The sequence below is a fragment of the Cottoperca gobio genome, chromosome 19 (genome assembly GCF_900634415.1).
Source record: "Cottoperca gobio chromosome 19, fCotGob3.1, whole genome shotgun sequence".
In the NCBI taxonomy this organism is placed as follows: domain Eukaryota; kingdom Metazoa; phylum Chordata; class Actinopteri; order Perciformes; family Bovichtidae; genus Cottoperca; species Cottoperca gobio.
Window position 1 is genome coordinate 196767 of NC_041373.1, and position 16481 is coordinate 213247.

The window sequence follows — 16481 nt, forward strand, 5'->3', positions numbered from 1 at the left end:
TGAGACTCTTGTGGATCCAATGAGTGGATCCCATTTTTTGAAAAAAACTTGACCTCAGGGCGGAGCCCTGCCCTTCGCGTAACAGCAGAGGAGAAACAACGCAAGCAGTAGACCAGGGGTGTCAAACTCAATCACAGAGAGGGCCAAAATGAAGGCATCGTTTCGGGGGTGAAGCTTGGAAACTGCAGCGCCCACAGAGTCACACTTTGCCTTGAGTGTGTCGTTACACTGGAGGTCAATCAGCTCCATTTGGATGTTCACATGTGCTGTTTCCACGTCAACTGCAAACGGATTGTTGAGCAGTTCATGCGCAGTCGGGAACACAGTGGTGGAGATGGTTTGTCAATGTTTGGAAACACGTAGTGACCAAAGTTTCCTTGCTACATCCGAGTCTCCCACAGGCAGCTTGGCCTTGAACACTCTCACTGCATCATACATGTCCGTGATCACACGGCCCTGAAGCTGCAGGTTTAACAGTGAGATGCTTCGTTATGTCGCACAAACAGGCCAGCTCACATCGTCCCAGAGATCTGTGGTGTGTTTCCCTTTGCTTCCAAAAACGGCCAGATTTCCTCACGCACCTCGAAAAATCTATTCAGCACTTTCCCTCGACTGAGCCATCGCACCGCCATGTTCAGAATGTATCTCCTCAGGAAAAGACTTAGATTGACTCTTATAAAGTTTCCTGTCTGTGTTACGGTGCTTATTACATGTTCCATCTCCAGAGCTTTACAACACAGCGCTTCCTGGTGTGTGATGCGGTGATACACCGTCAGCTCACCTGCACAGTTCTCCCGCTGCATCTTCTCCCGCATCCTGCACTAATCCGCTCTTTTCATCACCATCGCAGGCTCCGTCTGTCGTCAGTCCCATCAGTTTGTCCCGGGGCAGTTTCATAAACTATGAATGCAGTTTCATTCGGATATAATTGTGGCCTTGAGTTTGACACCCGTGCAGTAAACACAGAAGCGTTTAGTTTATTTAATAAAAGAACACCTGTTCAATGTGAAAAGTGAGTTGTGAATATTAAATAAATAAAAATCAGAGGGGGGCGCGGGGTTCCATTGGGGGGGGGGGGGGGGGGGGGCACAGACAATGGTAGGGGGGAAACACTGATAGCGCTTTTAGTACTCGGAGACGTGATATACTTAAAACTCAATTTTCTTAAATATATGGCTCTCAAGGAAATACACTTAAAAATATTTGGCTTTTATGGCTCTCCATGCCAAAAAGGTTCCCAACCCCTGCTCTAAACTTTCAAATTTGAATAGGTGCCTCACCAAAACACAATGTTTATTTCAGATTTATGACCTGAAAAACTGAACACACAGTGCTGAGCTTCATCTCAATTTAAGTTCACAGAGGATGTAGCGGTTATAAATGGGTTATGACCATACCACAATCTCAAAGAACCATGATCTTGATATTGTAACGACTTATAACCTTTTATGCAAAATGCTTGGTTGTACATGACCTGGATTTCATTCCCTTATGGAGCTATAATACATCATGGCCTTCACAGTGTTGTGGATGTTGGTGACTATGTACCTTGGAGGACCTGAAGCAGAAGGCTGTAGACTTGACATCAGCTTTCTCTTTGTCCATCAGCAGCAGAGATTTATCTTCTATCAGACTCAGATACTTCCCTGTGGTCACATGTCTCAGTCTGAACGGTTGACCCCAGCGGATATGACTCCCACTCCACCTGGACACAAACACAGACAGAGATATAAATGCGTAACTTAGAATTTAATTAAATTCAATTGAATTCAAAATGGTCGATTTCCTGTTGGGTTTACAATATATCTCAAAGAGGCGTTTCTGTACATCTCCAAATGTTTCATACTCACTTAATTTCATACATGTAGGTTATGAGCTACTAATAGACATGAATATATGTAATAATAATATATAATAAATATAAATATAATATAATATAATAAATAAATATAAAATAATATATGTATATGTAAATTAGTTTTTGCCCAGGTACCCACCATTAAAGTCACCGAGGTCCAGGCCTCAGTATCTGATCACCGTCACTGTTTGTTTGTGTGTGTTACAATAAAACCTTGAAAGTGTGTTCTGTTGATTGTCAAGACTAAGACTGTTTCTGGAAAAGAAATTGATGTTTTTCTTAACAAGTATTTCTTCAATGCTGTGGGCCACCAGATCTCATTTCCATGCACCTCTGTTGTATTAGGGTGAAGGTAGATATCTCAAAAGCAGAGGTTGTGTTAACCTGAGAGAAATGTTTCCCAACTTAAAAACTTTGGCTCAAGTGGCACTGGTAATTCAGTCTCCTGAGAGGCAGCAGAGCGCCGCGGGTTCAGCCGAAAGCACAATATTAAAACGGCCACGAGAGGTCCTGTGTCCGAGGGAAAGACTCAAAAAACTAATTTAGTAAAAATGCATTGTTCATATTTGCCTGTTTAGACACAATGGCTGTAGTATTTTTAGTGGCTTCCCCTGTCACTGCAGAAATAAAATCTTTCATCTGCTTCGTGTGTCGACAGGAAAAGTGATCGCACAGACGGTGTCTATTAATTACATAAATGAAGAAATTGCATTTTAATGCTATTAAATATGCCTTATTATCATTTTTTTTAAACAATCCTATATATATATATATATATATATATATATATATATATATATATATATATATATATACACACAGGACTGTCTCAGAAAATTAGAATATTGTGATAAAGTTCTTTATTTTCTGTAATGCAATTAAAAAAACAAAAATGTCATGCATTCTGGATTCATTACAAATCAACTGAAATATTGCAAGCCTTTTATTATTTTAATATTGCTGATTATGGCTTACAGCTTAAGAAAACTCAAAAATCCTATCTCAAAAAATTAGAATAGTTCCTCAGACCAAGTAAAAAAAAAAGATTTATAACAGCAAAACAAAATCAAACATTTGAAAATGTCCATTAATGCACTCAGTACTTGGTTGGGAATCCTTTTGCACGGATTACTGCATCAATGCGGCGTGGCATGGAGGCAATCAGCCTGTGGCATTGCTGAGGTGTTATGGATGCCCAGGATGCTTCAATAGCGGCCTTTAGCTCATTAGCATTGTTGGGTCTGGTGTCTTTCAGCTTCTTCTTCACAATACCCTACATATTCTCTATGGGGTTCAGGTCAGGGGAATTGGCAGGCCAATCGAGGACAGTAATGCCATGGTCAGTACACCAGTTACTGGTGGTTTTGGCACTGTGGGCAGGTGCCAGATCATGCTGGAAAATGAATTCCTCATCTCCATAGAGCTTTTCAGCAGACGGAAGCATGTAGTGCTCTAAAATCTCTTGGTACACAGCTGCATTTACTCTGGGCTTGATGAAACACAGTGGACCAACACCAGCAGCTGACATGGCTCCCCAAACCATCGCTGACTGTGGGAACTTCACACTGGATTTCAAGCAACTTGGATTTTGCTCCTCTCCAGCCTTTCTCCAGACTCTGGCGCCTTGACTTCCAAATGAAATACAAAACTTGCTTTCGTCTGAAAAGAGGACTTTGGACCACTCTGCAACTGTCCAGTGCTTCTTTTCCATAGCCCAAGTCAGACGCTTCTTCCGTTGTCTTGAGTTCAGAAGTGGCTTGACCATGGGAATACGGCTATTGTAGCCCATTTAGCCCACACGTCTGTGAACAGTGGCTTTTGATACCTGGACTCCAGCTTCAGTCCACTGTCTTTGAAGCTCCCCCAAATTCTGGAAGCGACTCTTCTTCACAATGCTGTTAAGGCTGCGGTAATCTCTCTTGGTTGTGCAGCGTTTCCTGCCACATTTCCCCCTTCCAACAGACTTTTTGTGGATGTGCTTTGAAACTGCACTCTGTGAACAGCTTGCTCTTTGAGACATTTCTTTTTGTGTCTTACCCTCCTGATGGAGGGTGTCAATGATGGTCCTCTGGACAGCAGTCAGATCAGCAGTCTTCCCCATACTTGTGATTTAGTTTACTGAACCAAGCTGAGTGTTTTTCAAGGCTCAGGAAACCCTTGCAGGTGTTTCGAGTTAATTAGACGATTCAAGTGATTCGTTGAACACCCTACTAGTATACTTTTTCATGATATTCTAATATTTAGAGATAGGATATTTGAGTTTTCTTAAGCTGTATGCCATAATCAGCAATATTAAAATAATAAAAGGCTTGCAATATTTCAGTTGATTTGTAATGAATCCAGAATGTATGACATTTTTGTTTTTTTAATTGCATTACAGAAAATAAAGAACTTTATCACAATATTCTAATTTTCTGAGACAGTCCTGTATGCTAGATACCACTTGAGGTACTGCACAATCTCAAATAAAAGCTAGTATTCAAATAAAGTCCCATGCAGTAGTATCAATAGCACATTAAAGGAATAGTTTAACATTGGACCAAGAAAACAGTAGTAGCATGTTCAGCTAGAGCGTGTGTTGCCAGATACATTTGGTGAGCACAGGTTTTGGTTTCTGTACAGGAACAATGCTACCAAACCTGGCGGTCTCACTGTGTCAGGACCCCAGGAAGCTTGCTTGGACTGGTTTTGCTACTATAATGCACAGCAGCCAAGGTTTGTAGAGGTGTAATATGTAAACAGTATGCTGAAATATACTGAAACCTTCTGTCAGTCATTGTTAACTCTATCTTGACTCATCGGAGAAGCTGAGCCAACTGCTTTTAGTGAAATCCATTTCATGTTAACGTGTATGTGTGTGACATAAAAACAAATGTTGTAATGTTCCGTGTGTATTAACACATTCAATATCCCTGTCCCATCACTGAAATATGGAGTATAATTACAAAAGACCATTATCAAAATGATCTTGAATGGTTAAATATGGCAACCATTCGGTCACCTTGGACGACCAAGGAGCTGCTGCCTGGTTACCAACCTGGAGACATTTCTAAAGCTTCCTGTCTGGTCCGTATTCTGCTGTTACCTAGCAACTATGGAAGCCATTTAAATTATGTTGAAGCACACACTGTGAGTAAAAGTTGTAATATTCTTAACATGTACTCCACCGCTCTGCTGTCCACAGTACAGTAAGTGCTACCAATCCATGCTTATCTCTGTACACTGTGAAGGATCTCCAGCAGTGGCTGTAAGCAGTTCGACAGAAGACAAAAGACTGACAGCACATGTGAGATGTATTGTATAATCCATCTGAACAAACAGCACATTGTGTATTATATGTGTGGCGATCATGTCTGCTGGTGTATATTTGTAAATGTGTGGATAGTTTGTGTATGATGTGTGTTGTACTTACACGACCCGCAGTGTCTCCAGCCTCCACAGGGACCTGGCATGACTGGACACTGCTCCCCCCTCATAGTGCACTGTCCTGGGGGTAAAAATTAAACAATCACACCTTCAAACTAAGTGTATATCATCTCCACACATAACATTGTACATTCTAGAAGACACTTCTTCCACTGCAACTCCAGTTGCATATGACTTAGTACATCTAGATATGCTACTACCTGGATGACTCAGTAACAAACCTCAGCAGACAGTCAGGAGGATAACACAGTCACTCTCATCGGCATTGTTTAACAACATGGCAAAACTACAGCAGAATTATTAATAGTCCTCCCTGTCTCAGTCACAGCAGAGAGCTCAGGCTGTATTGAGAGTTGTGTTTTTCTCTCCCTGCAGGCAATGGTCATTTCCTTAAAAAGGAATCTGAATACTGTAGGTCTAATGGTTTAAACTTGAGGGTGAAGGAGAGGAACAGGCTGGAGGCAAAACTTTGATTGCAGAGGTGACTTTGACATTCATTTAGAACTGCTAAGTCCTGAGAAAAAAAAGAGATGATTTTGTATGGCAATATGTTTGTTAAAACTATACTAATACTGATCTTACACATCCCATTCTGTTGTCAAGCTACTGCAAATTAACACCACAAGCAAATGAGCCTGGCTGTATAAAGATACTGCATGTTACACTGCTCTATAAAGGGTTTGCTTTTAGACTAGTCTAGATGGGAAAAGTGACATTAGCATCATTGGCTAACTGTTGACAGTCTACCCCCTGACTAGTAAAATCCAATCACATTCATACAAGTATTCTAAGCTGCCTTTAGAATTGGACAGTTGTCACAGTGCTGACTCCCTCATGCTCTCTCCACCAGCACAACCTCCTCCCCTTTATGTTAACGTTTTTGGAATTGTTGACTTGCTCAGACCTGTATTTTATGTATGTTTTATGTATTTATAGTGTATGGGTTAAGATCTATTTATTAGTTTGTTGATAGATTTGGTAGAACTAATGCATTTTTTAAATACTGTATATTTTGACCCCCCATTTCTTACATTGGAATCATGTACTGCAGGGAAGTCTCTTCACAGCCTGTATGGACAGGAGGGACTATTATAGTGACGAGTTATTAAGGCTCACAGATGTTAGGCTTTGTTAAGGCCTGTAGCTCAAACAGTCCAGCGTTGTGATAAAAGCTCCTGGACTACAGCACATTTTCAATTATGATCTACTGAAAAACAGATAAAATACTGATTTTTGGAATTTCCTTTCAATTTCAATTGCAAAATGATGAGTATGATGAGTTACAAGAAAAGCCCTATACAAGTCTAATGTATTATTATTTTTATTATGATGTTTTTTCTGTCCAACACTTTTGTTTTGAAGGATTATAAATTGTAGCCTCCAGGTGTTGGTACTGGGTCTCTTTATGAATGTGTATAACTGGTGACATGTGAAAGTGTATGAGTAATCTGTCTACACTTTATGTAAAACTAGAGGACATACTTTTGTCAAAGAAATTACAATCTTGAGCACATATATCAGTCCAATTGTAATTATCAGCGCACACTACCTCCTCTGCTCGTCCCCATGTTCCCCTGACGGAACAGTTAGACACTCATCCATGTGACCGTGAAGGAGGCGCAGGACGTCCCCTCCTATCAAGAAACCTGCAGAAAAGAGAGCAGAAAGGGAGGAAAATGGGAGAGCGGGAGAATGAGAGCAAGAACAAACTGTGGGACTCAACATTTGAATCATACTACAGATAAATTATTATGTTTGATTAATAAAAACCCAGAACAAGTACATATGCTACCTTGTCTACGAATTTAGAAACTCTTTTGAGCATTCTGATGAACCTGTGCTGACGTGAGAAAAGAGCAGCAGGGACTTATTATGCTATTAAATATGACATGGATCATGTCACTGAGCATTTTGGGAATTGTAGTGTGTTACAGGCAGCAACCAGAGAAGTGTGCAGTGTCCTCATTTTTGTTCTACGTATTAAAACTAAGCAGGTTTTACACCTGTAGTGTATTCATACTGGAAAGGTAACTACATGAAGTATACTAACATAACTACATTTTCTGACTGAAAACGCTTGACTTCAGAGTGTGTAGATACTAATGTCCCAATATTGCACAAAGGAAACCGAAGAGCTGCTCACATCTGCATGTCGTATGAATGGCAGAGACACAGCTCCAGAATGATTAGGATATATAGTACATACTGCTCACAAGATTACTCACTGTACTACTGTTAGTTCTAACTTCACATGAAAACACTACTGGATCAACATATACTGTACATACAATGTGTCCAGAAATTAAATACGACTTCACAAGTACATTTGTGAAAAGCCACAATTAAAGAATGTACAAAAGTAAGAAGGTAAGATAGTAAAAAGCACACTACAAGCAGCAAGAAAGAAAGAGAACAACGATGGACACAAAAAGAAAGAGCGAAGCGAAGAAACATAGACGGGTGTACCTTGTGCTACTTCACTGCCAGAACAGATGGGAGCCACACTCCATAGTGTCTGCTGGAAGGCTGCATCTACATGGAGACTGCCGTTACCGTAGGACAGATGCTGCAGGAGAGAGACAGAAGAGCCAAATAGAATCAAATCATTTACAGACACGCCAGACTGAAATTCACACAAACACTCAGGATGTCCATGTGTATACATGAGTCATTTTATAAGTACGTTTAGAACTTCAGATGCTTGCTATAGTACCACCATCATCATACATATTGTCTGTGTCAAGACATTACTTGCAGTGTTGAGAACAACTTTATTGTGAGGCAGACATCTTTGGTCTGTGGCCTTCATCAGGTTCATCATACAACACTTTACAACAAATATTGAAATGACACAAGTGTGGTAGAAACGCCAACATGAGCCAGTGGTATATTCACACATATGTGGCTATAGTTGAGTTTAATATATGACCATATGGTTTTACACAAATCAATTTCCTGAACTGTTAGAGAGGAAACGGATGAGTCTTTCATTTGGTCCATAAACAGAAGGTCTATGTAGAGGTACCCATATAAGGAAGGCTCTAATGTGGCTCTTGAGTGTGGCCTGCTATTATCATCCATAGTTTATCCATTAGTGCAGGGGTGTCAAACATGCGGCCCGGGTGTCAAACATGCGGCCCGGGGGCCAAAACCGGCCCGCCAGAGGGTCCAGTCCGGCCCGCAGGATGACTTTGCAAAGTGTAAAAATTAGTTGTTTTGATCATAAAGTAAAATACTGTTCCAGATACCTGTGACAAAATGTTTTGTGCCTTTGTCGATACACTGTGATGTGTAAGTTGTAATACACATGTGTAAATGATAAACTAATACTATTGTTGAAATTGCACCTTTTTTTCTTAAGACATTTCAGGTTGTTCATAATGTTTTGTAAAAAGATCAAATTTGAACATTTTCAGAATATACTTGTACGTTTTTGCACTAAAACGAAGGGAAGAATTTGGAGTTGTCGTTATTTATAGGTTATTATGCTCTGATTTTACTGGTCCGGCCCACTTGAGATCAAATTGTGCTGTATGTGGCCCCTGAACTAAAATGAGTTTGACACCCCTGCATTAGTGCATACATAAGTGTGAATATCCCATTAGCTGCTGTGTGTATGTATATGTATGCAACTTTTAAACTCTGTAAAAGTATTTTTTTTATCAGATCAGACAGTCTTACTGAGATGGAATGAATGTTAAGGAGCGAAGGTAAAAGGATAAGAAAAAAGGAATGAAGGAAAGAACAAATAAAAACAAAACAAAGTGGGTGTGATAGTAAGATTTGACCCCCTCTCCTGACACAGGTACCACACTGAGCTGCTACTGACCAGATATCTTTCAGAGGAGACGCTGACCAGGATGAGATCATCTCCCACTCTAACCTTCTCACCCTCCGACCGCTGCTTTGATGCTGGATGGATGGTCCACCAGCATGCCTCGCCTACACATAAAGTAAGAAAACACAGAAAATATGGCAGAAATGTGTCCATGACAGATTCCCGGAGGAACATTAAGTCCTATAACACTACCTATCTCCTCAGCCTGTGTACCACTTTGGTAGCCTACATTTGTCTTGCAGCTGTTCTGCTTGTACAGTGCACCATCTTTACAGAAGCAGGTCAAGAATGGGAACAGGGCAGACTTCGCAGTGGCTTATTGTTCTGACTTTGTTCCAAAGTGAAAACCACAGAGGAGAAGCAGATGACAGATTGTGTCTGTTTGACACAGACAGAAACAACCTAACAACAGTCATTTCACAAAGCCAGCTCAGAGCTAATTCTCTATAAACAGTTGTCTGCATATGAATGCAGAATCTGTAGACAACAGGACAAGATTTTGCAATCGGAAGCGTTGTGATTTCAGTTTGTAGTATCAGGTGTGAGCAGGCTTTGGCTGTATGCAGGTAAACAGTCCGTGTGGAGAGCAAAAGAGGTGAAACGTATTGACTGAAATGCAATCTCTGAACACATGGGCTATCGACTGACAACGATTTAGCTTAAAATTTGCTTAAAATATCTTGTAAACTGGCTACTTGTAAAACAATCCGGTTCTAAACGTTTTCTCTCAACTCCAAGTCCATTCTCGTGTGTCAAGTTGCTAATCGGACTGTAAACAATGACCGGCACACAGAAGTCTTGGCCCTGATATCTGACAATTGGTCCTCCCAAAGCGGAATTGTTTTGTTAATATAATTTTCTTAAAGTGTTCTTCTCTTTTTCCCCTTAAAGAACTCTACGGTTGGAAAAATCATTATCTGACAGTACTGTGTAATATATATATTCTCTCTCAGCTTGTTCAAGCTTTCCATTGAAGCTATATGATGTGTACACTGAGGGTTCTGAAATGTTCTTCCTCAAAATGTAACCTGATGCATTCTTTGGACAAAAACATCACACATGTGTTGACATATTATGGCCTTATAAAGTTGATGCTTTAGTAAACATTTAGCTTAGGTACACACTTGCAGACACAGAAACATAAGCATTGATTTAGAGTCCAATATTCACACAGCTTTTACGTTACATATGCTCTCCACCAAGTCTAAAATATCTGATTGCTGCTAAATGCTCCAGTATGTTCACCAGCTAGTTTCTTACTGTGTCTGTCTGCACTTTGCCTCTGAGCAGGTAGTGTACAGGGGGGTTTGTCAGATTTATTTTCACAGGAAACAGCTGCTGCTGGAAACAATGTTTCTAAGAGTCCTGAGACCGACCAACTCAGTATACTGTAGGTCTCCGCTATAAAACCAACAAATTGAAAGATGCTCTGTAGAGCTGAGGGGAACTGCAGAGTTGGTGATAATATTTTGTGGGTTCATCACTTTACATGTACTACATGTATTTTTTATATGAAATAATGATTTGTGCAGCTTTAAGATACAGTTCTGCAAATGTGGCTACACAGCAGCAGTTTAACATATCTGTGATTGACTCCTACCTGTGGTATCCTCCTGCAGTCCAACATCAAAAGCCAGTTTGTCTGTGGATGAGCGGGAGGTGGACAGACAGCACAGGTACTAAACAGAGAAAGACAATTAAGTGTATCAATCCATCTGATCAACTACAGTTCAATAGTTATATCATTGCTGTTGTCTGGAGAGTGTGTGTGTGATTCTCTCCCCCTGCCCCAGTAATAATTACAGCTCCAGTTACATACTGTACTCTTCTCAGCTCTTTGGTTCTACCATTAAGTCTGGCCCAGAGAGTATCAGTATCTCCTTGTTATGCCCAGAATAGTAGTGTTTCCTGGAAAAGTTCAATCGGTTCAATGTGCTTTTTAAGTTTTGTGAGACAATGGGAAGAGTAGAAACAGGTATCTGCTAAACCTCATGCCAATAATAATGGTCCTATTTGGCAACTCAGACATTGAAGGAAAGAGAATAAAGAAACATTACAAGAGCAATATCTTGCAAGCTCAACAATGTGATGTTATGTTTGGGCTGTTTTGATTAAAACAATTCTATAATTATTTAATCATTGAATTTCTATGAATATTTATTAAAATAATGAATACATTATAGAAATGTAAATAATCTTATCTTGGCCGACATAAAACATATCAATTACTGATATCAGTAATAATCTTAGAACTAAAAATGTGATAATTGAATTTTTATGATTGCTTAAATGCTGTACATAATATTGATTGAGTCACAGGGAAGCAGGGCAAATATTTCATTATTCAGCACTCCTGGAATATTATTGCTGTTTGAGTTGTTGACAGGTATATTTGATTAATCTGTATAAAATAAAAAGTAAATAAACCCATAAACATGTCACAAAGGTCCTTTAATAATATTGGCACACCTATCGTTATCTTAATTAGAATTGTTGAAGAGGAACTACACTCGTGTGTGTGTGTGTGTTTGTGTGTGTGTGTGTGTGTGTGTGTGTGTGTGTGTGTGTGTACTGACCATTCCACTGTAGGAGTGTCGCAGCAGGACAGCGTGTCCGTACAGTAAGGTGCGATGGCCGCCACCCTGAGCCGTCTGAAAGAGACACATAGACAAGAGAGAGAGGAACAGCAGTTGCAGTTACAGTTGACAGAAAGTCACTGAGAGAAAACATTGAGAAACAGATAAACAGAGATATCAATAAACTGTAGAGACAGAAAGAGCAACAAACAGATGCAGACAGGAAACGAGGGGGGAGGCCAACTGAACCATGTAAGTTGTAACCTGCAAAGCTGAAGGAAACATGTTCCCTGAGAGTCTAGATACTACATACTACTTGTTTTAAAGTGTCCAAGCTAAACTGTAATGTCATCCATCCATCATGTCATCACAGTAGTATTTAAAGGCACTCTGTGTATAAGTAAGCATGCCTAGCTGAAAGTAAAATGACCATCATCAATGCTGTCTATTGAAATAATAATCAGGATAATGATTTAGGTCTCTACAGTAAATTAAATCTGATCAAGTGCAATATTGACGTTTTGAGTGCCTTTTCTGGTGCATTAAATCCAATATAACAGTCTGACCAATCAAACGTCTCTGCTTCCCAAACAACTACATTAACAAACCTGCAAAAGTAATGAAACAGCCTTGTGATTTTGTTTCATGTTTTATGTAGAGGTAGGTGTTTAAACTGAACACAAGTTGTGTGTTCTACATCTGATGAAAGTTTGAAGGTTCAGTGGTGGTTCAAGGTGGTTAAGAAGCAATTTAAAATGTTTAAGTGGAATAAAACCCTCTTGTTTTAATGAGAAATTATGCTAAATAATAGTGATCTCAATGTTAAGCACAATAATTAAAGTTATTTTTGTCACTATTCTGTCAATGTTCCTCAAAATAAGACCACATTTTCTATAAACCCTTTTACTCTTTGTCCCTTCTCCTCTCCCCAACATGTCTCAGTGCTGCAAAACTACTCAGTAACACTACATACTTTGATTGCAGCAGGACTATGCACCACTAGGAGAATGTGCCATGTAACTGGAGTCCTGCTTTCTGACTGACATTTGTCTTCTTAGCAGAAAGTGCTCCTGCACAACCAACTGTGTCTACACCTAATGTCTCCTGCTGCACTGCAGTCATTCTGCCCTGCTCCTAATGAACGCACAGTGCAGTACAGGCCTCACAGAGTAGAGCTGCTTCACTATCACATTATATATACACATTATGGATGTGTATAAACAGCAGATATGGGGTGCAGACTAGCTTGCAGAGTTGCCGATTTGTAAATCTTGTTTTTATTTGTAGAACATTGATACGCTAATTTGTGTAGGTAATGCAATATTGCTATTTTTTTATTATTTGCAAAACTTTCTCAGGCTATCAGAACTGAAATATGTCCATAGTGTGGGACTTTTAAAAGGTAAAGCCAGAGAAATTATAATTTTACCATCATAAAATCACTTGTCAGCAGCTCATAGTGTACTTCAGCTGGGACTGCCGCCCACATCAAACAGATTTTTAGACAAGGTTGAGTCTAAATAACGGGACTAGAGCTTTGATTTCACAGCTTGTCTACAGTTCAAACTATTGGAGTAATTCAGGTATTCATCCCTAATGACTACCCCCACCAGTATGGCAGGTTCAGCAACTGTTAAAAAAGGATGTAATTGAAGACATGTTTATTTACTCATCTTGAACATGTCAGATTGATGGTGTTGGTGACTCAACCCCTCTCCTCATTTCAGAGGGGAGGTCTGTTGTGTTTTATGTTCCTGTATTATTTGCTCTCCTATGTTGGGTTATGCATTTGAAGTTTGTTGATAGAGTAAGAAGTGGATCTGTTTGGCTCATTGCAGAATTCCCACTGTCTGCAATGGTTCTGTCTGCCACTCCAAAACCGAAACCTCCCTGGGAGAGCAGCTCAGTTGGCCATCCTCTACTGGAACCTTTTCTACACAGGAATAGTCTATTGTCCTCTGGCTCTCAATGCGGACTGCCTTTGGTTCCGGTCTCATGGCAAAAAGAAGACAACGTCATTTTAAAGGAATGGTTCCACATTTTGGTAAATTTGCTTATGCCACTCTTAACGACAGTTGGCTTTCTTGTTTGTGTGCTACATATGGAGCTATAGCCAGCAACTGAAAGCTACAGTATTAAATGTGACACCGCTGAACGACATGCTAGGTACTCTGCAAATGTTCTTTTGAGCTTTTAAACCCAAATGACACACATTGCCAACCGGCATGCTGGGTACAGCTCGCTCTCTGTTGCTCGCTACAATACATATTAAAATATATACCATATTGGATTGGTCAAGATCCTCTAGTAAACAAATACAATGTGTTTTAAGAGATGCAGACTTTTCTACAAAATGACTGTAACTCTTAATTTTAGGGATGGGGCGGTTCGTTGACGTAATTGTACAAAAATACATAGATTTGCATAACGTGCGTATGCACGTTTCAGGAATGGCTGCTCCTGATCAAAGCATAGATTATATGGAACTAAATCTGGGCCTAAGGTTTTGAAAATTTGAAAAGAAAATGGAACTTGAAAGTTTAAGTTTTGATCTTTAACTTTGAAAAATAAATAATATATTCAAACTAGAAATAAGTGTATGAAAAGTGTTTTCAGCTTGAATATAATTTTGATTCAGTTCTGTAATTCTTTTGAATACATTTTTTTTTTAAATTTGACATTTTTCACTTTTTTATTTTTCAGATCTTGTTTTTTTTTAATTTGCACATTTTATGTTTTAATTTTCAGACTTTTGGCCAGGATGTGGTGTGGGGGGCGTGGCTTCAGCTGAGAGGGGCGTTGAAATGTGAGTGACAGCAAAACAAAGAAGTCAAAAAACATCGCACTGTAAACGCAGCCTAGTGATTGGCGCTGTTCGCTCCACCAGGACAACCTGCTCACTATTTTTAATAGATACTTTGGGAAATGATCCTAAATATTATGATAATGGGTAATTGTCTTTATTATCTGTGTTTGTCAGACTGTCTAACGTTACTATAACTTTGCAGTCCTCTTTGTTGTTGTTGTTGTCGTCTTTGCACATGTTTTAAATAATAACTTGCATGCTGTTTGTTAAATTTACATAAATCCATCCAATGTAAAGTGATTTTTGTTTCTTTTACAAGCAACTGAAAAGGGACTTTCTTTAGTAACTGCTGATTAAAGTCTCCCAGGTCTCACAAAGACTGCCGCTAGATGTGGATTATTTGGATTATTTATATGTTTTGATATGAGTGTTCTTTAGGACTGTAAACTATAACGGCCAGTGTTTTATTTTTTTATCTAGAGCTATCTCCCAACGAGTACAGGCAGGCTGTGTACAGTAATCAGGGATTTCAACAATGATATAGAGCAGCCAGGGGGTAGAAAAAGTAACCAGCTGGGGGTCCAGCAACATGTCCCACGGGAAAGATTGCGGCCGTAACAGCCCACATTTTGTGGCCATTGGCACATTCTAATGCCAATATTCCACCATATACACTGATCTGATTGTATTGCATATTTTAATCAATTTGCCTACCTGATTGTAAACATGTAGTGAATTAATGTAAAGGAATATTAATATTAATATTACCACCTAAACACGTATTTACTCAGTATGTATGTCCCCATGTTGCAAAAAGGAACCATTATCATAATATTTAGGATAATTTCCCAAAGTATCTATTACAAATAGTGAGCTGCGTTCACAGTGTTCACAAAGTGTGTCTGCAGAATTTGTCACAGCGTATTGCTCTTATACTGCGATAGGTACCGAGTACAGTCTAAGACAACTTGCTTAACGGAACATTGTCACTGGCGTCAGTTTATTTTTACTGCCAATTACGGGAATATGGTTTATAGAAAGTGGCATTCATCTACGTTTCCTGAAGGCAACATGATTGAGGAAGGTCCTCAGCCTTTTTTTTTTGCAGAATTACATAACTGAATAATAACCCAAATAAAACACCCTGAGGTTTCTTCCATTTTTTCCCCCTTTAAATTTTGGGGTTTCTTTTAGGAAGTTTTTCCTTGTGCGAAGCGAGGGTCTAAGGACAGAGGGTGTCGTAACCTGTAAAGTCTGTAAAGCACACTGAGACAAATGTATAATTTGTGATATTGGGCTATACAAATAATTTTGATTTGATTTGATAAAATTCAACCTGAAAAACCTTTCATACACTTACTTTTAAAAAAAATATATTATTGTATTATTTTTCAAATTATCAAAACGTTTGGCCCGGATAGGCAGCTTGTTCTCTGGTTTCCCCGAGAGAACAAGCTGCAGCTTAACAGACCCGCCCGCCTACAATCCTCTTAAGTGTGGAAGTATTTTAAACAGTGTGTGTGTGTGTGTGTGTGTGTGTGTGTGTGTGTGTGTGTGTGTGTGGGGGCGCGTGTGTGCGCGCGTGTGAGTAAATGTACCTGCCTCTACTATATCAGCTTGCGAAGATTTAAATAAAGAGGTTGATAAGGTCATATCTAAAATCTCCATTAGGTACAACAGGTTGATGACACTCAATAGATTACAAAAACACACATTGTATGGCAACTCTGCTAATACTGACACTAGTGATGCTCATGACAGTGACGGCAATAACCAACAAAAGGACGGTGACAACCATGACAAACACAGACATCAAGTGGAGGCACACCTACCCATATTTCCACCACTACATGCTGTGTGGAAATAAAAGAGAGGAGGAAAAAGTAAGTTGCCGTAGTCATTTTACAGACGACACATAAAAACACACATCTATCCAACAGATAAGACTGTTGAATGAGTATAATATCTACTTTAATT

General features: G+C 39.4%; 1 protein-coding gene across 1 annotated transcript in view; it reads right to left on the reverse strand.

Annotated features, from left to right (window-relative positions):
- ryr2a (ryanodine receptor 2a (cardiac)) overlaps positions 1-16481 on the reverse strand; it is a 184866-nt gene that overhangs the window by 100430 nt on the left and 67955 nt on the right. Inside the window, exons 4-11 of the mRNA XM_029456240.1 lie at positions 16337-16357; positions 11699-11773; positions 10723-10801; positions 9114-9226; positions 7751-7850; positions 6834-6930; positions 5271-5345; positions 1549-1705 (exon numbers count right to left, since the gene is read on the reverse strand). Coding sequence (XP_029312100.1) covers positions 1549-1705; positions 5271-5345; positions 6834-6930; positions 7751-7850; positions 9114-9226; positions 10723-10801; positions 11699-11773; positions 16337-16357 — 717 coding nt within the window. The remainder of the gene's footprint in view (positions 1-1548; positions 1706-5270; positions 5346-6833; positions 6931-7750; positions 7851-9113; positions 9227-10722; positions 10802-11698; positions 11774-16336; positions 16358-16481) is intronic.